Genomic DNA, 20,901 nt, shown 5'->3' on the forward strand with positions numbered 1-20,901 from the left:
GGCTACGTGCCCAGCGTGGGTCCCCAGGTGTCTGTGGGATAAGGTGGGCTACCATCCTGCATCGCCAAGCGGGCTCCCTGTGGTCCCCGCCGTGGCCACGGGGAGCACTCTCAGTGAGCTCCTGTGACAGTTTCCAGTGAACCAATCCTTTATTAGATGAGGTCGGAGAGAGGAAAGAGAAAGGAGTTCCCTGGCCAGCAAATAACATATTACACACGTGTGCCCACGCGTGCAAGCACACCCACACATGTGCCCTCGGACACCTGGAAGCTCAGCATCTTTCGAGGAAAAGAAAACAGGAGGCAGCCCAGGCTGGCAGCCCAGGCTGGCTCATGGTGCGGCCTGACCCTCAGGTCCAAGGGGGGCAGGCAGGGGCGTGTCCCCCTGAGCCAGCCCCTCGGGGATGGGCCTGCTGCTTTAGGTCCCCCCGTGGCTCCCATGGGTCAGCGCAGCCCTCAGGAGCGGGTGGCCAGCCCAGGTGCCCAGATGAGATGGGCACGTGGCTGAAGGCCGGGTAGCCAGGCAGAGCCGGCGGCTTCCCCCCCAGATGCCGCTTCCTTTCCCAGGGCGGGTGGCGAGGTGCTGGAGGGGGAGGCTGTGGTTCAGCCGAGGGGGTGGGGTTCACCGGGGTAAACGTGCGTATGGGGAAAGGGGGCCGTGGTCGGAGGCCCGGGCTCTGTCTCCTGCCCACGAGCGATGCGGCGCCGCTCTGGGGAGACACGCAAGGCCACCCATGCACAGTGCACGGTGCGTGCTCGGCGGCGGCAGGGCAAGAACCCAGGCCCGGCTCGGCTCCGGCTCAGCAAGGCTCCCTCCAAACTCAGTGCGGAGGCGCCCGGGGGGCTGGCAGCAGGCAGGGTCACCTCATTGCGTCCCAACAGGCTGCCAGGCTCTGTCTTTCTCACCAAAGTTGGAGAAAAGCAACAGGCGCATGCAGCAGACCCTGACGAGAGGCTCATCTCCATGGACAGAGGGTCAGGCTGGCCAGCCCGCATGGCCCACTCCCTGGGGGTCCCGCACTTTCACTCTTGCTGTCCCTTGGGTCACACCTGGGCTCCACCTGGAGCGGTCCACAGGCACTTGCCATCGGAGACCCCCTCGTGCCCCTGCAGATCCAGGGTGGGGCCTCCTGGGACCAGGGTGGGCGGCGGTCTGGGGGCACCTGGTTGACAAGGGGTCCCGGCTGCCCTGGCGCCCTCCAGACAGCTCTGCTCTGAATTACCTTTCCAAAATGTTTCGGTTGGTGTTTCCTAAGGTGATGCTCCAACAGTGATGCTCAGATGCGATCCTGTCTCCCAAACTCCTGCAAGGATCAAGCCTTGGGCAGGATTCTGCTTGCATACTCCCAGGACAAGAAGCTCACCCCCTACCCGGGCACCTTCGCCTCTACTCACCACCTCCTCCCACCTCCTCCCAGGATGTGCTCTGTGGCAGCCCAAGAACAAGGCCGCACCCTTTGGGGAGAAGCCTCATACCCTCAGAGGTCCTGGTGCCTTGGGCCAGGGCTGGGGAAGGCAGGGGTGGCAGGAACTGACCTCGCTGCCCCTCCACTGCCTTCCTGCCCATCTTCCGTGTCTTTGGGAGCAAACAGAGGCTCAGTTCTCTGGGTGTGTTGACAAATAGAGAGCAGCCTACCTCCTGGGCAGGCAGCTGTGGTCTGAGGCCCCCACCCAGCTGGAAACCACAGTGGGTGGGGAAGGGCGGGGAGAGGAGGGGAGAAGAGAGCAGAGGAGGGGAGAAGAGAGCAGAGGAGAAGGGAGACGAGATGGCCACCACGCGGCCCTGGAGCCGGGTCAGGGTGGCCAAATGCCAGATGCTGGTCACCAGCTTCTTTGTCTTGGTAACAGGCTGGTCGGGTGGGAGGGGTGTGGGGGGGGGCCGTGTCAGCAGACCCTTCTAGCACTGTGGTCCCCACACACACCCAGCCCTGCTGTCCCCATCCTGCCCCCGGGACATGCACCTGGGGCCCCTGGTGGTGGACCCCTGGCAAGTGGCTGTTTGCGCAGGATGCCCTGTGGGCCCCGCCAGGCAGCGTGGGACCTGGGTGGCTGGTGAACTGATGTCAGAGGGGGGCAGGGGGAGGGGGCCGCTAGGGGCTGTGCAGACAGAATGATGCAAGGTTCTGGGTCCTGGGAGAAGCTGCACAATGAATGTGTGTGCAGTGGGGGGAGAGCGGTGTGTGTGTGTGTATTTGTCAGTGTATCTGCGTGCGTGTGTGGCAGGGTGTCTGGGACAAAGGCCTCCCTGAGACCACCCTACAGAAGCACCCAGAAGTCCCAAAGCTGAGCCTGTCTCAAGTGAGACCATGAAGCTAGGGGGAGGTTGGTCAAGGGACCCAGGAGACCCAGACCCTGTGCTCTGGGCCTCGTCGTGTGTCCAGCCCTGCCCCCACACTGTGGTCCGCCCCACCCCCAGCTCCTGGGCCTGTCTGTGGCCACATTGGCGGTTCTCACCTACTTCGGGGCCCACTTTGCTATCATCGGCCATGCATCCTCAGACAGGACCCCCTATGAGGCCATGCACCGCTGGGGTAAGTGAGGTCAGGTGGCTTCTGTCGGGGAGGGGACTTCAGGTGCAAAGGCAGCCTGGGGCGGGTGGGGGCCTCCGAGTGGAGCCGGGCTAGGTCAGGCAGTGGGTGTGGGCAGAGAGGGCCACCCTGGGGTCCTTCTGCACCGGGCAGAGCCAAGGGTCTGGGCCCCAGCCTGTGCCTTCATCTCCTGTCCTGGGAGCCTAGGGCCAGGTGGCATCCAGATGGCCTCAGTGTCCTGGGGGGGTTGCTCCGAAACAAAGGGGCCTGAGCCTCGAGGCATTCTGGGGGCTGGGTCTCAGGCAAGAGCACAGCCAAGGAGGGCAGCCATGGGGGAAACTGAGGCCCAGAGAGACAGGCTGTGGTCCCAGCCTCAGGCCTCCCGGCCCTGAGGCCCCAGGTTTTTACCCCGAAGCCTGAATCCTGGAGCAGGAAGCCTGGGTCTTGGGCCTGGCCTGATAAGAACGAGCACCCCGCACTTGCCTGGTGGCTTCTGAGATATCCCCTGGCGGACAGGAAGCAGAAGTGGGGGGCAGGGCCTCTGGCCTCCTCCTTCCCTCCTGCCTTCTCAGCATTGGGAGGAGAGGGAGTGGGTGCTGGGTGGTACATCCTGGCCTGAGCGGGGCTCCTGATCTCTTCAGAGCTCCCAGAAGCCTACCGCCTGAGTGTACCCTTGGGTTGGATTGCAGATGCTGGCCCTGTGCACTGGGGACCCCGTGTCCGGGGCATGCCTAACCCTTCTGCTCTCTGTCCCCACCCAGCCTTCTACGTCGGCATCAGCCTGGCCGGGCTCCTAACCCTGGGTGCCGTCCTGGGCGCCGCAGCCACAGTGAGGGAGGCCGGGGGCCTCATGGCTGGGGTGAGTTGTCCCTGCCCCCAGTCCCCCGGCCCCTGGGATGGGCTCAGGAGCACGCAGGGCAGGGAGAGCCCAGGGAGCCTGCCTCCTCCCACAGAGTCCCGGCAGAAAGAGAGGCCCAGAGATGTGCGCCAGCCAGGACGCCCATCCACCTGGGCCAACCAGGACCCCTCCGCCAGGGCCTGCTTCACCCCATCATCCACGGAGGCGAGAAAGGCAGTGCCGATCCTCCCAGGCCTGGTGGCCATTGCCAAAGGGAGCGTCTGGTTCTCTTACACCAGAGGCTCTGGGAACCGGCTTCCATTTCCTGTTACTGGGCCAGGGGAGGCGGGAAAAGCCCCTCCACTGGCCAGGTCACCTGTAGGTCTGGGCTTGTGCTGTGCCCCAAGGGGGTCTGAGCCGCATTGCTCCTTTGCAGCTGTGGAGAGGCTCTGCCTCACCCCACAAGGGCCAGTGCCCCCTTGTTGCCCCCATTCCTGCTCGTCCCTTGGGTCCATCCTCGTCCCCACTGGCCTGTCCCGCTGCTCCGCCTGCCAGCCCCGCCCCCCCAAGGCCTGTCTGTCCTGGGCACAGGCTCTCCTCTCCTTCCGGAACCTGGGCTCCCTGGTGCCCTGGGCTCACGCACCTGCACCCCCGTCTCCCCCTGGCACCTGCCCTCCCTGCCTGGGGTCTCCAGGACTCCTCGCAGGCTCGGGACAGAGTCCTGCTGATGGAGGTAGGCCAGGTCCAAGGACCCAGAGGGGGTCCCGCGGGACCAGCCAGGAGGGCCCTCGGCTTCGCACAGGGTAGAAAGTGAACGGAGTTTACTGAATAGCGTGAGTGAGGGACAGAGAGTCCCAGACAGAGTGTCTGGGAGACTCGGAAAGAACAGGAGAGGGAGTCTCTCTGCCTCTTGGGGTTGGGGGTTTACATTGGAAAGGGGTCCAGGGTACGTGTTCCTGCAGTCATCTCCCGAAGCTGCGGCCCGGGCGGCCAGCCCGGGGTGGGCTCGGGGAGCAGCATGGGACCAGGCAGTCCAGCCCTAACCCGGACCCCGCTGGCTGGTGGGCCGGGCGGTGTGGGCGCGAGTGGGCACGAAGACTCTGGCCGGTGCGGTCTGCTGGTGGCCAGGAGTCAGGGAGGGAGGGGAGGCCCAGTGGGAGCTGACAGGGCAGGTGGACTGTCCCCCGAGAGCGGAGCCCTAAGGCTTAGGGCCTGCCAGAGGCGCACAGGGCTGGAGGACAAGGCTGCCGCAGGGCCTGCCCAGGCCTGGAGAGGCCGGGCGGTGGCGGCAGCCTGGCCACCAGGGGACGCCATGGTGCTGGGCCAAAGCCCTAAGCTCTAGGAGGCGGAAGGTGCTCCCCTCCCCGGGTTCCTGTGCCCCGCCCCCCAGCCCCCACCTGCTCTTCCCGGCCCAGATGCTCAAGGCTGCCCGCTGCCCTGGTTCGTGGGCCGGGCTGGGGAGCACCGGGGGTCTCGCGTCTGCATCCCCAGCCTGCTGCACCCAGACCCCTCCCTGGGCCCAGCCCCCCGGCCCCGAGGGGCCCGGGCGAGGGGTCCCCGCATGCCCGTGGTGTCTGGCACGGCTGTGTGTCTGGACACACGTAGCAGCACGGACGAGGGACGATCAAGCAGGGAGACCCTTCCCAACGTGCCGGGCGCCCCGCCGCTGTCCCCCCCGCCCCGCCCCTGCCTGCCCCACCCCCTCGGGCCTCGCCCCACACAGGCCTCTGAGCAGGAAATGAACCAGCTCGCCAGGCTGCTAGAGCAGGGCTGGCAGGGGCAGCTGGTTTATTTATGTATTTTATTTACAAGGACCAAGAAAATGCAGAGCCGGGCCCAGCTGCCCCCAGCAGGCCTGTACTACGCAGGCCCTGGGGACGAGGAGTGGGCCTCGCCCAAGGCCCCATCTGCAGGCGGGCGGGTGGAGGTAGGGAGGGCACTCGCTCTCTCCAGAGGAATGAAATGATTTCTGGAAAATGCTGGTCCCCTGAGCTGGCTCAGGGCCTCTAACCTGGAGGCAGTGTTGAGCGATGGTTTCCAGATGGAGAAGGAGGCCCTCAGCCAGCCAGGAGGAGGAGGAGGGGGAAGAGGGAGGAAGAGGAGGGAGGAGGAAGGAAAGGGAGGAAGAGGAGGGAGGAGGAAGGACAGGGAGGAAGGGAGGAGGAGGGGGAGGAAGGAACCCATGTCCTGGAGACTGAGGCCCTGCAGGCCCCTGGGCGGGCAGGAGGGAGCAGGAGAACGCAAGGGCTGCCCGTCCCCGAGTAGAGCCTGAGGCCGCTGTGCCCGCACCAAGACCGGGCACTGGTGGGGGTGGCCCGTTCTTTCCCAGCACCTGGTGGGACTGGGTCTTGGTGCCAGCCCCGCCCACAGCCCCTGTCCGTGTGTCCATCTGTGTCTGCAGGCATCTCTCCATTCCACTGGTCATCGATTCTCCTGGGTGTCACTCTTCGCGAGGAGGCCCCTGGGTGGGGAGAACCCGGCCCCCCCCTGCGCCGGGCTGTGGACGGGCCAGGGAGGGGTGCTGTGTCAGCCCAGCCAGGGACGCATGGCCCGGGGCAGCGGTGCTCCACAAAGCCGGTGCAGAGGGGAGGAGGTGATGCGGACACATCAGCCCTCCGGACACCGAGGCTGTGTGGCCGGCAGCCCGATGAGCTGCCCAGAGCTCTAGGAGGAGACGTGGCGGGAGACCCAGTCTGAGGGTCCCTGGCATGCAGGTGGCAGGCCGAGTTCTGGGTGGGGATGATGTCCCCAGGGCAGCATATAGGCTGGGGATCCTAGTCTGGGGTGACCCTCTGAAACTGCCCACAAAAGAGTCCTGGGGCCTGTGAAGTGCATTTCTCAGGGGCGGGGTCTGTAAGATTCCCGGCTTCTGCAAGCGGGGGCTCAACAGCTCCAACCCCCCGACCGACAGAGAGAAGAGCACTGTGGGGGTGCTGGTGATGGAAAGACATTCCCCCCAGAGAACTCCCATCTCCAATATTGGGGTTCCAGGGGGGTAAGTCAGGGGACTGCACAGGGTCTGAAGACGGGGTGGGGGTGCTTCCCTGCCAGGCTCACCCTACCTCGGGGTGCCCCACCAGCTGTCTCTGCTGGGAACCTGTAGGCAGCGCCCCTGGCCAGGGCAGCGGGCAGCCCCAGAGCCACGCTGCACCCGCCTGGACCCTCCTGCAAAGGGGAAGTTTCTTCTCCCAGGGCCCATCCCCAGAAGCAGCCCCCCTGGGCGGGGGCTTCCATCATCCTGGGGACTCCCTCCCTCTCTGGGGGAGGGGACATGGCTCTGCCATCAACGTGCCCTCATGAGCCAGGATGGGAATGGGGAGAGAGTTCCCAAAAGGGCCAGAAGGGGTGGGAGGAGTGTGCCCCCTGCAGCCCATGGTGGGTCTCCCCCTTGGGGGGCAGCAGCCCGCGGGGAAGGCCCAGGCCTGCAGGTGGCCTGCAGGTGGCCCACTGGGCTACACACCGTGACCCATGCCTCCTCTGTCCCAGGGTTTCCTGTGCTTTGCCCTGGTGTTCAGTGCCCTGGTGCAGGTGGCCTTCTGGAGATTCCACAACCCCACCCAGGTGAGCACCCGGCCCCACCCCCATCACACAGCGGAGGGGTACCTGAGCTGGGAAAGTCGCCCCTCCACTGGGGAGAGACCATTCTGGGGGGACATCCTCTGCCTGAAGGGGGTGCACAGGGCCCTGAGGGCCAGACCTCTCTGGGGCTGGTGCAGGAGCTCCCAGGGAAGCAGGAGCAGGTGTGGACCTCCGACCCCCTCACCCCCAGGCCCCTCAGCCCTGCCCTCTGCTGGGCCCTGAGAGGGGCCGGGAGTTGGAAAGGGGATGAAGAGCAGGGAGAGGGGGGTCCCGGCTGACCTGAGGGATTGCTTAGAGGGGTCAGTGCTCCGGAAACTGCCCAGAAGGGACTGCGCTCCCGAGTGGGCCCTGCCAGTGTCCAGGCCCCAGGAAGACATCCTCCCTTCAGTCCTGGAGCGGGGGCGGCCCAGCGGGAGGCGGGTGCTGGCTATTGTCCTGGTCCCACTCCCATTGTGGGCTCTTCCCAGGGCTTCTGCGTTCGTGGTGACTGGGGTGGTGATGCCCACGGTCATGGTGGGGATGGACCCCCTGCAGGAGGTGAAGCCTGCCTTCCTTCCTTCCTTCCTTCCTTCCTTCCTTCCTTCCTTCCTTCATCTGTCCATCCGTCCTTCCATCCACTCAGCTGATGGTTTCTGGGTGCTGGCTGGCTCAGCTGGGTGTCGATGAATGTGAGAGGGCCCTTGTCCCATTTTGGGGGGTCGTGGAAAGCCCCAGCTCTGGGCTAACTCAGTCACGAGGGCCCCAGCCCCCAGAGCACATACGTGAGTGGGGCTCGAAGCCTGCAGGCCTGGGTGCTGACCCAGGGGAGCAGGGCAGGGCCGCAGCTTGAGGGGAGCCCCTGGGGCACAGGAGCCAGGACAGCCTGGCCCTCCAGAAATTCCGTCTGGATTCGGGGCCCTGAGATGAAGCCGAGAGCCAGCCTGGGGGATGGGGCTGGCCAGTGCATGTGTGGGGCTGGCCCCCTGCCGGACCAGGGCTGGGGCTCAAGGCCAGGCCCTCTGTCTGGGCAGAGCAAGTGGGGACCCAAGAGGCTCGGAGAGAGGGGCCCTGGCAGGATGGAGAGTAGGGGTGAGCTGCTAGCCCAGCTGCTCCCTGGCGGAGGCCAAAGGGACAAGGGCCGGGCCTTCCCGCAGCCCCCAGCCGTGGACAAGATCCCTTGAGAGCCCAGACCCAGTCGAGCCCCCCGGGGCGGCTGGGAAGCCAAGGGGCCAGCCGGAGGGGCCGCAGAGAGGGGCAGGAGAGCTGTCTTGCGTAGGCCCTGTCTGCCCTGAGTTTCCGTGATCCCCAGCAGCCCCTCCTCTCAATGGGCCTCAGTTTCTCCATGCGCTCCACAAGGACCAGCCCAGGGACACCGAGGCCAGTCTGCCTGAAACGTACTCGGCTTCTGGCAAAACACTGTGTGAGCAGCACGGGACAGGCGTGATTTCTTGCCTGTGTGTCTCAGCCCCCAGTGGCTCCAGCCTCTCTGTCCTCCCCCCCACCTCCCACCCCCCACCCCCGATGGTCATGCAGGAGCAGAGCCTCACAGGGGGCAGCTGGCTCAGGACACTGGGCCAGGTTCCTACTGTGTGCTTTTAGCTGTGTGATTACCCTCTCTGGTCCTGGCTTCCTGTGCCCCAGAAGTGGGCTCCGCTTCTCCCTCTCCATGCTCCTTGGCCATGAGGCCGGGTCACCAGGCCGAGCATGGCGGCCATGCCCTTGTCCTGCAGAGGAGGTACTCAGCCCTGGGGGGTGGGGAGCCAGGTCACGCTGGCAGAACCAGGCAGGAGGACCCAGGGGGATCCAGCCCACCATCCAGGGCCCTGAGTCAATGCCTCTTTTCCCTTCCCTGCCCAAGGATTTCCCCCAGACTGCCCACCGCCACCCTGGCATCATTTGGGGTCACCTCCCCCTTTCGTTACATTTCCTCTGGCTGCGAGGCTCTTGGAGGGGATTGGTGCCCCCGCAGGGTGACCTGGGCCCTTGGTGGGGCTGGCCAGCAGGCTTGCTCAAGGAGAGCCAGGCGGGCAGGCATTTCAGGCTCATCTTTCCATCCACTGATCTGGCCCCTTGCTGGTCTGGGTCACAGCATGGGTGGGCCCGCTCAGGACAGCTGCCAGGGTCCTGGGGGCCCCTGCGGCTCTCCTGGGACAGCTACAGCCCGTCCTCTCTTCTCTGACGCACTGTGTTTATAGCTGGAGCCCTAGATCCTGGGCTCTGCAGGGGAGGGGCCGTGCAGGGGCTGCAGGCCACGGGCGGACCAGCTGGGGATCCTGCTCTGAGAAGGGGAGGGGGTGGAAGCCAGACAGCTCCCAGCTGGGCCTCTTCTGTCCCAACCCCCCACCACCATCCCCCACGAAACCCTCCTGATCTGGTCCAGACTCTGACTGGCCCTTGGGGGTCGGTTCTCGGGGCTTTGCCCGACCCCTGATGGGGGCTGGGCCTCCTCCCAGGCCCGAGGCCTGGGGGGCCCCATCTGCCTCCCAGTGCGGTCTGTGTGCACGTCCAGGCCCCTGCGGGCACAGAAGTGGCCTGGTCACGAGAGCTCTGCCTCAGCCTGGGCTCAGCCTCCCCGCCTGGTACCCTCGGGCAACCAGCTGCCTTCCCAGCCTCAGTTTCCACCCCGGTGGTGGGGGGCGTGGAGACCCGAGAGGGGCTGGGCCAGTGAAGGGCTCAGTGGGACTATTACAGAGGTGTCTGGGCTTGCATGAGGGGGTGCCTTCCATCCTGGGCCTCCCCCGGGAACCTGAGCCTCGGGACCCTCCCAGCCCAGATATGTCCCAGCTCCAGGCTCCTTCGTTCTCCAGGGTCCTGCTGGCAGCCCGGTGACCAGAGAGATCCCAAAGGCCAACCGGTTCACTCCCACTGTCCCCCTGCATCTCTCTGGACAACCCCCCAAGATATCCTGAAATACGGGGTGCCGATGGCGGCCTGGGGCAGCCCTACAGACAGGAAGCCAGAGAATGCAGTCAGAAGGGACCAGCCACGTTCTTCTGTGGCCTCAAAGCAGGCCACAGCCCCTGGGTGGGCAGTGAGAGGGTGCCCCTGCCCCTCGCGGGGTTTTCTAGCTGCCACTCTCCACCCCTGTTGCTCTAAATCCATCCTGGGGGGCAGCCCTGGAGGTCTGAAGTCAGGCTCAAGGAGGGGGGACCCTGGCAGGGGACTCAGAGGTGGCAGGGGACTCAGAGGTGGCAGGGCCAGGGGGCCTCTGAGACCACCTGGTCCACCCCAGTTTTCTCCTGGGGAAACACAGATTCAGGCTCCTAGAGCACCCTCTAAACTCAGTAATAGGGGACAGATGCCCAGGTCTGTGAGAAGAGTCCAGCCTGGCCCCCACCGCCAGGCCCGGGAGTCTAGAGTGAGGGACGTGGCTTGGCAGGATCTGCGTCTTTGCCTGCAGCAGGGGCTCATGTCCCCTGCTTCTGGGGTGGTGGGGACAGACTCCAGGGCAGCACACTGTTCCTAGGCCAAGGTTACACTAGAGAGAGCTGGCCTTGGGGCACCCAGCTACTCCCGGGGCCCTAGTGGGGGGATGGAACCAGGAGGGTGGTCTGAGCTGGCCTCCTTGTCTCCGCCCCTTGCCCACTGACCCCAGGCCCACTCTACTGGGCCCCCAGCTTCCCCGGGCCCCCTCCCGTGAGGACACAGAGGCTTCGTGGTCTTGAGGCAACAGGCAGAGAGAGGGCCACTAGCCAGGCCCTGCAGCCCTGGTGGCCAGCCTGACGCCTGCCCTCCAGCCCAGGGCACTGCCCACCTCCCAGCGGGTTGGCTAGAAGCCAGCTGACCCAGTTCGGGATGGCTTGCAGTGCATGTCTCCACGGGAGGGCCAGTTAGTGCCAGGAGTGGGGGTGGGGGTGGGATGAAAGTCCCTCTGGTTCCTGTTGAGGCAGCCTCTGCGGCCCACCTACCCCGGTCCCCCAGGATGCCGGACGGAAGGCCACCCTTTCCGGGAGCGCGTGAGTGGCCGGAGCAGGCATGGGCATCGGTTTACCCGAGCCCTGGAGGGCAGCCCTGAGCAGCCACAGCTGTGTCCCAGCTGTAAGCTCAGCACAGCTCAGGGTGGGAAAAGGGGCAAGGGAGTGAGTGTTAGGGGTCTCTGGGAGGGGATAGGAGGCATCAGAGGGCAAGGGAGGCGCAAAGAAGCCTGGCCTGTGCCAGGAGACTGCTGAGTCCAGAGCAGTCAAGGAAGCCTTCCTGGAGGAGGTGAGATTCCAGTTTGTCTTTGGGGGACTAATTTGGCAAGGGTGGGCATTTAGGTTTGCGGGGAGTGGTGTGAGCAAAGGCAGAAGGAGGTGTGTAGGAGGGTAGAGGCAGTGGGGTCTGGGTGATGTTGGGGTGCTCAGTGAGGGCAGCACCCGGCCAGGCCCCTGGCCAATGCCTTCCTTCCCTACTATCTGCCTTGTCTGCCCAGAGCTGGCCCTGGACACCCATGGCTTCTTTGGTCAAAGGCCTTGCCTGGAGCCCAGCTGCCCGGGGTTTTTGGAACCCACCAGGTGGTTCTAGGGAGAGACGTAGACCATCAGCAGGGAGCTGAGCTCCTGGCAGGAGGCTTCTCCCAGCCTTCTCTGCCCAGGCCTGGCTGTCGGCTTTCCCTGTCCCACCACCCAAATGGACAGACGCAGGGTGGACTTTCCCTCGGCCAGGCCCTCCACACCCCGAATGACCAGCACTGGAGGCGGGCCGCAGGGCTTGGGTCTCTGGCGCGTCGTGCAGGAACCTGGCCCCAGCACGGGACTGGGACAGTAGTGGTCATTCTTGTTGGGAGGGGGCCCCATGTGGAAGTCTGGGGACCAGCCTCCCAGGAGACCCAGGTTCTGGCCTCAGGGGGCTCTGCCCAGTGGAAGGAGGAGGGGAGATTTTAGGACGGCACACTCGGGCCAGGCCCACCACTAGGGAGCCACGTCTCTCGGGAGGGGGCTTCACCAGCACGGAGGTCTTCCCACGATGCTCTTGGTGCAGGTGGAGGATGCTTTTCTGGACACCTACGACCTGGTGTATGACCGGGCGGTGAAGAACTTGTCCGGAACCCCGCGGCAGCAGCTGGCGGCCATTCAGGACATGGTGAGCATGTGGGGGGGTGGCCTCCCCCTCGCCAGGCTGGCTCCGGAACATTCAGCCTCCCCAGGTGGACTGCAACCCAGAAAATGGGTGTAGGGGTGGCCTGCCCCCAGAGTCAGCTGGCCCCGGGCCAGACGCTGAGCCAGGGGTCCCAGGACATAGGCCACTGACACCCTCTCGGTAGTGGGGAGGGCGGTACAAAGACCTCTTGTCTTCTCCCTCTGACCTGGGCAGGGCTGGCTACCTAATTTGGGGGCCAAAGCAACATGGAAAGGTTTCTTGTCCAAAACTGATTAAGAGCTTCAGGTTGGTGATGGCACAGCATGAAGCAAGGCCCCAGTGGCCACCGGGTCTCAGCCCGGGAGGCGGGCGCCAGCTGGTGCGCCATCCGCGGGCCGGGCGGTGGCTGCGCTGACAGCTGGGGTGGACAGTTACGGGCCCTCCTTTTATGGGGAAGCCACGGGGCCGGGAGGGCCGGGCCGCCTGGTGCCTGCCGCCCCCGCACGCGGCCCGGGCCTCTTGGGGCAGCTCTGCTGGGCGCCCCTCGCCAGTGGCCTCCTTGTGCTGTCCCCCGTCCGCCCCACCTTGCAGACGCATCCCTCCATACGTTCTTGCAGTTCCTGTGCTGTGGCAAGAGCTCTCCCTTCAGCCTCCTGGGGGACGCGGAGGCCGGTCTGTGTCGGGGAGAGCAGGCAGCCAGACAGGTGAGGAGGGGAGGCCCGGACCTGCACTCTCCCTCCCTGGCCTCCCCCGGCCCCGGCCCCCCGCTGCAGGACTCCTGGAGGCCGCAGTGAGGGCTGGACTTGGCCTCTTGCTCCCTTTGCTCTTTCATCCCTTCCGAGGCCAGGCCTACCCTCAGAAGCCTCCAGAAGCGCACGGGGAGGCCGAAGACAGACATTGGTCTGGAGGGGGCTCCTCGGAAGGAACCGGAAGGACATTCCACGGAAGGGACAGGGAGGGTCAGTGGCACGCAGAGCCGGGAAGTCCCTTCTTCCCCACGGCCCAGAGAGGAGCCTGGCACCTCTTCCAGCTTCCCCACCAGCCCTCCCCTATGCAGCCGCCTTCCCCGCTCCCCTCCCCTCCGCTGTCCGGGAAACAAACCCACCCCTATCTCTGGGCAAGAGGCTCCCGGCTGCCTTCCAAAGAGCAGACAGAAGGATGCAAATGGCTCCTGGCCCAGAAGGGAGGGGTGGGGGCAGCGGAGGGCCCAGCATGCCTGGGAGGGGGCTGAGAGCTTGTGCCTCTCAGGGAGGGGCCTCGAGTGCCCGTCTGCAAAGCAGGCTGAGGGACGGCTCTGTGGCCTTCCAGGACGGAGGGGTCCCCACCGTAAAGGCCACAGAGGGTGGGCATGGGTGCTGGAGCTGCCCCAGGGAGGGCATGGGAGCGGCTGGGGTGGTGTCCTGGAGGGTAGTCAGGCCCCCAGGCTGCCTACCGGGAGGACGTGTGGCCACACGGGGAGTAGGGGCTGATCAGGGGCTGCTTTCCCATGGGGCACCCAGGCCAGGCTGCAGGGTTGTGGCCCCGGGCTCCTGGGACCGTTTCCGGCTGCCCCTGGAGGCCAGAGGTCCCACCCTCCAGGCCAGCCGGTCAGTCCTGTGGCCCAGATGTGAGCAGGGGCGGGACTGCAGCCGGGGCAGAGGCCCAGGTAGCAGTAGGGAGGCTGGAGGGCCCAGCCCCTGTCCAGTGACAGGTGGACAGATGGATGCACAGACAGACGCCAAGCTAGCCTCCTGTCCCTCCCCATCCCAGCCTTCAGAAGAGCATCCCGAACATCCCACTGGGCCTGCCCCAAATGCCAGCGTCTTCCTGCGAATCAAATGCCACCATCTGAGTGGTTCAGAGATGGGACGGTCACCTCCCTTTTCCTCCAGAGAGAGCTTCTGTGGATGCCCTGCCCTGGGGAGGCACTGGGGTCAGGGATAGAGCAGGAGGCTGGGGCAGCCCAGGACCCCAGCCCCTCCACCAGCTATTTCTCTGCCCTCCCCTCGACCTGGGCCAGGGAGTGAGGGAGACCCGGCCTGCCCAGGGGAGCCAGACCCGTGACCCAGCCCAGGCAGGTCAGCGGGTGCCTAAGAAAGGCACGCGCTGGACCCTGGGGCAGCGACCTTCAGTCCCCATGGAGGCCCACTCCATTCCGCTGCTTTCCGCCTGTTTGTGATGCCTTCCCCCGGAGCTCTGGGGCGGTAGGTCGCACCACCTCAGCCCCCACTGACTTCCCATCACCCTAGCGCTCAGCCCAGGTGGGCACTAGAGGTCCTCACCCTGGGCGGGGGGGGACAGCCAGGGTGGGTGCCATGCGAGCTGCCCTCTGCTCAGGACTGCCTGGTGGGGATCAGGAGCTTCCTGAGGACGCACAGAAACATCGCCTCCACCCTGACCGGCATCGGCCTCGCCGCCACGGTACTCTCGCCCTCCCTCAGCACCCCTTCCCCAGCTGCCACCCCTCCACCCGTGGATCCCCCACCCCAATGGAACAGCAGAGGCCTCGGGGAGCAGCAGGGCTCCCCGTGCACTGGGAGCCAGAGAGGAGGCTGCTGACCCCAGGGAGGCAGCCTGGCAGGAGACAGTACCTCACCACCTTCCCGAGACCGCTGGGAGCCCCGCAGAGCCCAGTGCCTCTAGGGCGGCCGTGCGCCCCTGCCCGGGAGCCGCAGGCGCTGATGCTGACAACCCGTCCCTCCCAGGTGTACGCGATGCTGCTCAGCTCCTTTCTCTGGTTCGCCATTCGCTCTGGCAGCAGCCTGGACCGCAAGGGCAAATACACCCTGAGCCGGAGGTAGGCCCCGGCCTGCCCCCGCCCCCGCGCACCCCATCCCCCAAGGGGCAGAGGCCAGCAGCAGGCGGAGGTGGCCGGGTGCTCAGGCTGGCTCCCTGGCCACTGGAGGGGGTCCCCGGCGAGTTGCACGCACTCTTACAGCCCCACAGGGACCCCCCTCCCTTCACCCCACTCCCCACCTAGACCTGACCTCATGAGTGCGCCCCAGGGAGGACCCAGACCCAGACCCCCAGCCCCTGTGCCCTGGCCTTCTGGGCCCCTCCCTGCCCAGGCATCCTGCCCGGCCCCCGTGCATTCTAGAACATTCTCACAATCCCCTCTGCTTCCCAGAGTGCCCAGCTGCCAGCCCCAGGAGCCCAGCTTCTTCAGACGCTCCCAAGGGAGCCCCAAGCTTCAGTCCCCGACTGACGCAGATGTTCTCCACGGCCGCCCGGGTGCAAGTGGACCCTCGGGGGGCCCTCGGCTGCTCTAGGACGACTGACACGTTTGAACCGCCCGTCCCACCACCTGAGTGCTCACAGAGGCTCAGTCGGCTCAACCGCGAGCCTTACAAGGACAATGTGAGGTGTTTTCTGCCACGTGGCGGAGGGACGGGGGAGGAGGAGGCCAGGCTGTTGGCGGAACACCGAGGGCCCCTCCTTGATGGCCATCAGTGGGGACGGTCCTCTGTTCCCTAAGACCACATCCTTTGCATGAGAGGACTTCACCTGCAAGGCAGAGAGGGCACGCCCGTCCTTCCAACCGCCCCTTCCGTCTGGCGGGTGAGCGCTTTGCTTTCAAGGGTCTCTGTGGCTGCATGAGGTCCACTGGGAACCTCCATCTCTCAGGCAGCAATCTCACACTTCCAGGGACACTGGGCTCACAGGTGCAGGGCCCGAGGCAGGACCTGTGGTGTGAGTGTGGGAGGACACTGTAGAAATCCAGTAGCCAGGCGCTCCCCCTGGACACCCGAACCCCCTCTCTGATAAGTGCTCCTACTGTCCCTGAGGCTATGCACCCTCTGCTAAAAATTCCAAGCCCCCAGCAGGACGAACAAAGGGGGGTCCCCCCAAAACAGAAGGACCGTTCTGGCACAGACAGCCAAAAAATTGACGATGTAACAAATACCCACCCCAGTCCTCCCCTTGTGTTTCCAATCACACGCGTGCACGCACACGCACACCTCCGAAAGCAAGCATGTTGGTGTGCCTAATGGAGCAGCAAAAGTAGGGCACAGGGGGCAGCAGCAGACCTTGTCCCCCCGACGAGGATGCCCCAAATCTCGTGGGTCCTGCGGTGGGGGACAGTCGGTCTCTGGCCATGCGCACCACCCACCCCCGGTCCTGTTCTGCTCAGCTTGCCTTCTACGGCTCGCAAAATATATTTTAATGATACCAACTAGCAAAGCTGGCGTCCTCTGCACAATAACGGTGGAGCAAAAGGAAAGAAAAGGGGATTTGGTGAAATTCTGTGAACCAGCAACTCGGCGGGGTGGGAGTCTCCAGATGGTTACTAAGAGATCGGAGGGAGAAAACAGACATGGGCGGGACAGGACAAAGGCCCTAATACAGCACCATCGAGGCTGGGCGGGCCGAAGGGACGGACGCCCTGCTACTGACCTGCTGGGACACCAAGGACACCAGCATGGAGGAAGACGAGCAGCAGGAACAAAGATCACTGAGAGCAGACCCGGAAGCACCTGGGGCGATAATCAGCCGCCTGATCCAGATAAAGGTTGACGGAGGGCTGCGGTCCGGGCTCCACCCTCACTGGGGGGCAGAAGAGAAGCCCCCCAGACTCCCTGACGTGGGCACTGTGGCAGCAAACCCACGGCCAAGCCTGACCCGCCGCCACTGGACCCGGAGAAGGCCACGCGCACGTCCACGGCCAAGTCTGACCCGGCCGCCACTGGACCTGGAGAAGGCCACGCGCACGTCCACAGCCAAGCCTGACCCGGCCGCCACTGGACCCGGAGGGGACCACGCGCACGTCCACAGCCAAGCCTGACCCGCCGCCACTGGACCCGGAGGGGACCACGCGCACGTCCACAGCCAAGCCTGACCCGGCCGCCACTGGACCTGGAGAAGGCCACATGCCCAGGTGGGCCAGGTTTTGGGAGCTGGAGAGTGTGACAGGCCTCATGAAAGCTGTCTCCTCTTTTCCCGGACCGTGTTCTGGGGATGGACGTCTGCCTGGGGGTGTCCCCCACCCGGTGCCAGCAAACAGCGGGCACGCAGCCGCACTGCTCGAGCAGCGTCCATGGGGCCTGAGGCCACACGGGGTAGATGCAGGCGCCTTCTCTGGCCACAGCCCCATGTGGACCCTCAGCAAGGGTTTGCAGCAAGAGCTTATGGGCGCCTCCCGGTGACAGCCACGGGGACTGCGAGCAGGAGAAGCTCCATCTGAGGGGCATTATTACCTTGTTACCAGATGCTAACTGATGGTGGAAAAGCGCTCTCAGGGGGATGGCAGGGATGGTGGTGGCTCATATGGCCCCCGTGCCGCCCAGGAGGTGCCGGGAGGCGGTGCCGCAGAGAGCCTCTCCTCCCCGGGGCAGGCTCCGGGACAGTGGGAGGAGCGGCCTGATTCTACCCAAACAGGTCTCGCCCAGCGACCAAGAGCTGCTGGGTCGCAGGCGGCAGTTCCACGGTGAACAGACAAGGCTCTGTTTGGAAGGCCCCGGTGGCGCCGATGGAGGGAGCCAGCAGCCGGTCAGCTCTGTGGGCCGCCCTGCGCACTGCTTTCCCAGCCGCGAGGGGAGAATTGAACTGTTGGGAGAAGCCCCGCGTTTGGTTTCTGAGGACTCGTGGCCAGTGGCCAGCGGCCCGGCCGTATGGCCCAGTGGGCGGGTGACGGGACCGGGCCTGTGGAAGGATGCTGGCGCGCGGCACGGCCCGTGGGAATGACCGTGGGAACTGCAGCGGTGCGCGAGAGGACACGTCAGTGCCCATCGCAGGGGTTCCTTCCAGTTTGGAAGGTGACGCATCTGCAGGCGGATATCCCTGAGGGCTCCCCGGAGGAGGTCGTGGGGGCGGCAGTGCAGAGGTGGACAGAGCCCAGACACATTCCTGGGGCGCTCGCAGAGGCACCAGACGCCAAGAAGCGCGGTTCTGGCTGCCTCTGGAGAGAGACGGGTGCCGAGGGCCTGCTGGGAAGCCCCAGGCACAGATGGCTGGTGACGCTGAGACTGCCTCCGAGGTCCCGGGGCCACGGGCAGGTCCTGGCAGGAGGGACACAGACTCTGGGCTGTGCTGACCGGCGGTGGACACAGGTGCTCAGGGTGCTTCTGGAGCAGGGCACAACGCCCCGATCTGGGGGGCGGACCGTCCTTTCTTCAGCCCAGGAGCCTCTGTCCACAGCCCCCGGCGTCCGAGAGCCCTCCCCTCAGAGGACCCGTGCGATGGAGAAGGAACAGGCAGCGAAAGCAGCGTCTGTGCAAAGCACGAGGGCCTTCACGCACGTGGGCTCACACTCAGCACCACTGGGACGCACGGAGAGCCCCCCCGCCCCCACCATACAGCGTGTGCTTCTGGCGGGTCTGGGGAAGGGCTGCTGCGGGGACACGGGCGTGGTGACGGTACTCCTCTGTTTCCGCCCAGATGCACCTGCCCACGAGAGCAGGGCCGCAGCCCCGGGGGCCAGAGCCGGGCGCTCCCCAAGCCAGAAACGGTAGCGAGGTCTTTAAACCTAGCGCCGGAGCTCCTGACGAGGCGGCCTAGCCCTCACCCCATCTGGCAGAGCGGGGTTCGTAGTGAAAGCCGCTCCGTTGTCTGGTAGTCGGACGGGGGTGGACGGAGGGGAGGCGCTCCTGGTGCAGGGAGGCTTGGCGGCCAGGCCGGGGGCCCTTCCAAAGACCACAGACGGAGAGACAGGACAGTAGTAGCTGAGGGTCTGGGGACGAATAATGAACACATAACAGCGAATGTGCAGATCACATCAAGAAAGCGAGAGACAGCACTGCCTCTTGGCCCCCGACACCGGGAGCCCTCGAGGACCGGCTGTGTTTGGCCGGGTGTGCTCCCACCTTCAGAGCCTGCAGACCTGGGCCGGGCGGCCCGGGAGAGGTCCTCACAGGGCACGACGACAACAGACCGGCCCTAGTCTACTACTCTGCCAGTAGCCTGTGACCTTTATGATCATTTTCCTATAAAGGATCTGGTCAAAGACCAAGGGGTGGCCAGTGACATGATTGAAAATGAATATTTGGTCTTTGTTCCAGTTCGGGCCACAGAGTTCGTACAACTCTTGTCATGTCTAAAGTAGTGACAGTATCTTGGGTGTGTCCCTGGGATGACTGGTGACTTCGGGACAGAGGCCCATCTCCGAGGGGTCAGGCGTGCAGAGAGCCCTGGGGAGTGGGGAGGACGGGAGGTCGAGTCACTCGCCCAGGTAATCACCATGCCCACCCAGGGGAACCACCAGGCAGTCTCCGAGCCGCTGGGAGCTGGTCGGTGAACAGGTGCGGGTGTCTGGAGGGGGGCACCCAGAGAGCACGTGGATGCCCCGCGGCCCTTCCCCGGCACCTCGCCGCCCACAGGCCCTCCGTGGGGCTGTTTCTGAGTTGTATCCTTTCTAATAAATAGGTAATGGCAAGGGAAACCCTTTCCTGTGCTCTGTGCGCTGCTCTGGGACATCGTGGAACCCGAGCAGGGATCACGGGAACCCCCCAATTTCCAGAACACAGCCTGGACTTGCAATTGGCGCCTCCAGTGGGGGCCGCCCTGGGGGGCTGAGCCCTTCACCTGTGGGGTCTGATGCCGGCTCTGGGCCAGCTGAGTCAGAGTCGGCTCGCAGGACCCCAGCTGGTGTCCAGAGACTCAGGGAATCTGTTGTCGCTGTTGGAAAGCAGGCCGCAGGGGCTGTTGTAATAAGGCCGCCCGGGCCACGTGCATGCACCCACGTCCATCCTCAGACCAGTCGGAACCTGCCCACCGGATACTAGAGTCCCACACCCACTTCCCCTCCTGGGGAACCTGTCCTGTCCCTTCTTACCTCCTAACATTTTTCATTGCTTTTGTGTTTCGTGATCCAATTTGCCAGACTGCTGGTTTTATTTGCCTCCTCGGGGTAGCTTCTGGCTGGGGACCCTCCCCACCGCACACCTCCCCGCCACCACTTCACTGCCCTCTGCCCTCCACTGTCTCCACTGGGTGGGTTCTGTGGTGCTACTTCCAGCTTCTGCGGCTGGAGGCTCAGCTCCCGGACCTCAGTCCCGGGTGAGCGCCAAGACCCTCTGCCTCTTCCCCAGCCCCTCTGCTGCAGCCCGCGAGGTCTGAAGGTCACTCTTTCAACATCGTTCGCTTCTAGGTATTTTAAATTTTCCACTGTGATTTCTTCTTGGGCCCTCTGGTTGTTTAGAGTAAATGTTTTAGGTTCTCTTGCTCTCGAGTGTGGCCTGTGTGATTCCGAGTCCTCCGCCCTAGCAGAGACAGTCTCATCGTGGGCGTGGGGGGCCGGGCTCCGGGGCACGCCGGTGGAGGACAGCCCATGCCAGGCCCCACATTCTCTGTCCGCAGAGTGCCCCGGCCAGCCTGGCCCAGCTCTCCTCAGGCTGTGGCCAGTCTTGGCCACGTGACAGTAAGCACCCCCTCCTTCCTGGGGTCAGCTGAGGACTCTCACCGCACTGCAGGCTTTGACCCACTCCTGAGCTCCAGAGACAGGCCCAGGTGCCAGGAGGAGAAGCCCACGCCCCTTGCCGCATCCCTGCCCGCCATCCCTTATCGGGCCCCACTGCTGCCCTTCCAGCGCCCCGGCTCGGGCGGTCAGCGGCTTCCCAGGCCTTCCTTGTGACCCCTCCCAGAACAGCCCCTCTGGACTCCCCAGAAAGGGTTCTTGCAAATTCTCCAGAGGCTGCAGCCAGATCTTCTCAGAGGCTCTGCTCGGCATCTGTCCCCCAGGAGCCTTCGTGTGGCAGCCAGCACCCACCCCCCACTCCGACCCAGGGCTATAAGGATCCAAACTCAAAAAATGCCAAAGGAGTAGATGGGAGACTCTGAGAGGCTAGGTGTCAGCCCAAGAGCAGCTGCCGGCTGATTAGAGGCAGAGCCCCGAGATCTGCTAGCTACCGCCTCCGCTCTGGCCTCAGCCCTGGCGCTGCTGGGGTCCCCCTGGGCACCGTGGGGCCGTGAAATATCGGGGTGTCAGAGCCTCTGGGCTCTGGGGGGG

General features: G+C 65.1%; 1 protein-coding gene across 1 annotated transcript; it reads left to right on the top strand.

Annotated features, from left to right (window-relative positions):
- Positions 1 to 1,761: 1,761 nt before the first annotated feature.
- Positions 1,762 to 19,329, top strand: TSPAN32 (tetraspanin 32). The gene is made up of 10 exons (XM_064576015.1): positions 1,762 to 1,840; positions 2,416 to 2,530; positions 3,289 to 3,386; positions 6,277 to 6,360; positions 6,852 to 6,926; positions 11,883 to 11,984; positions 12,599 to 12,685; positions 14,298 to 14,381; positions 14,666 to 14,757; positions 15,088 to 19,329. The coding sequence occupies exons 1-10, from the start codon at positions 1,766 to 1,768 to the stop codon at positions 15,227 to 15,229; spliced, it is 954 nt and encodes a 317-aa protein (XP_064432085.1). The 5' UTR covers positions 1,762 to 1,765; the 3' UTR covers positions 15,230 to 19,329.
- Positions 19,330 to 20,901: the final 1,572 nt, after the last annotated feature.

This window comes from Mirounga angustirostris, unplaced genomic scaffold (assembly GCF_029215605.1).
Source record: "Mirounga angustirostris isolate CCGP_5_RB_7025 unplaced genomic scaffold, mMirAng1.0.hap1 SCAF_13, whole genome shotgun sequence".
Lineage (NCBI taxonomy): Eukaryota > Metazoa > Chordata > Mammalia > Carnivora > Phocidae > Mirounga > Mirounga angustirostris.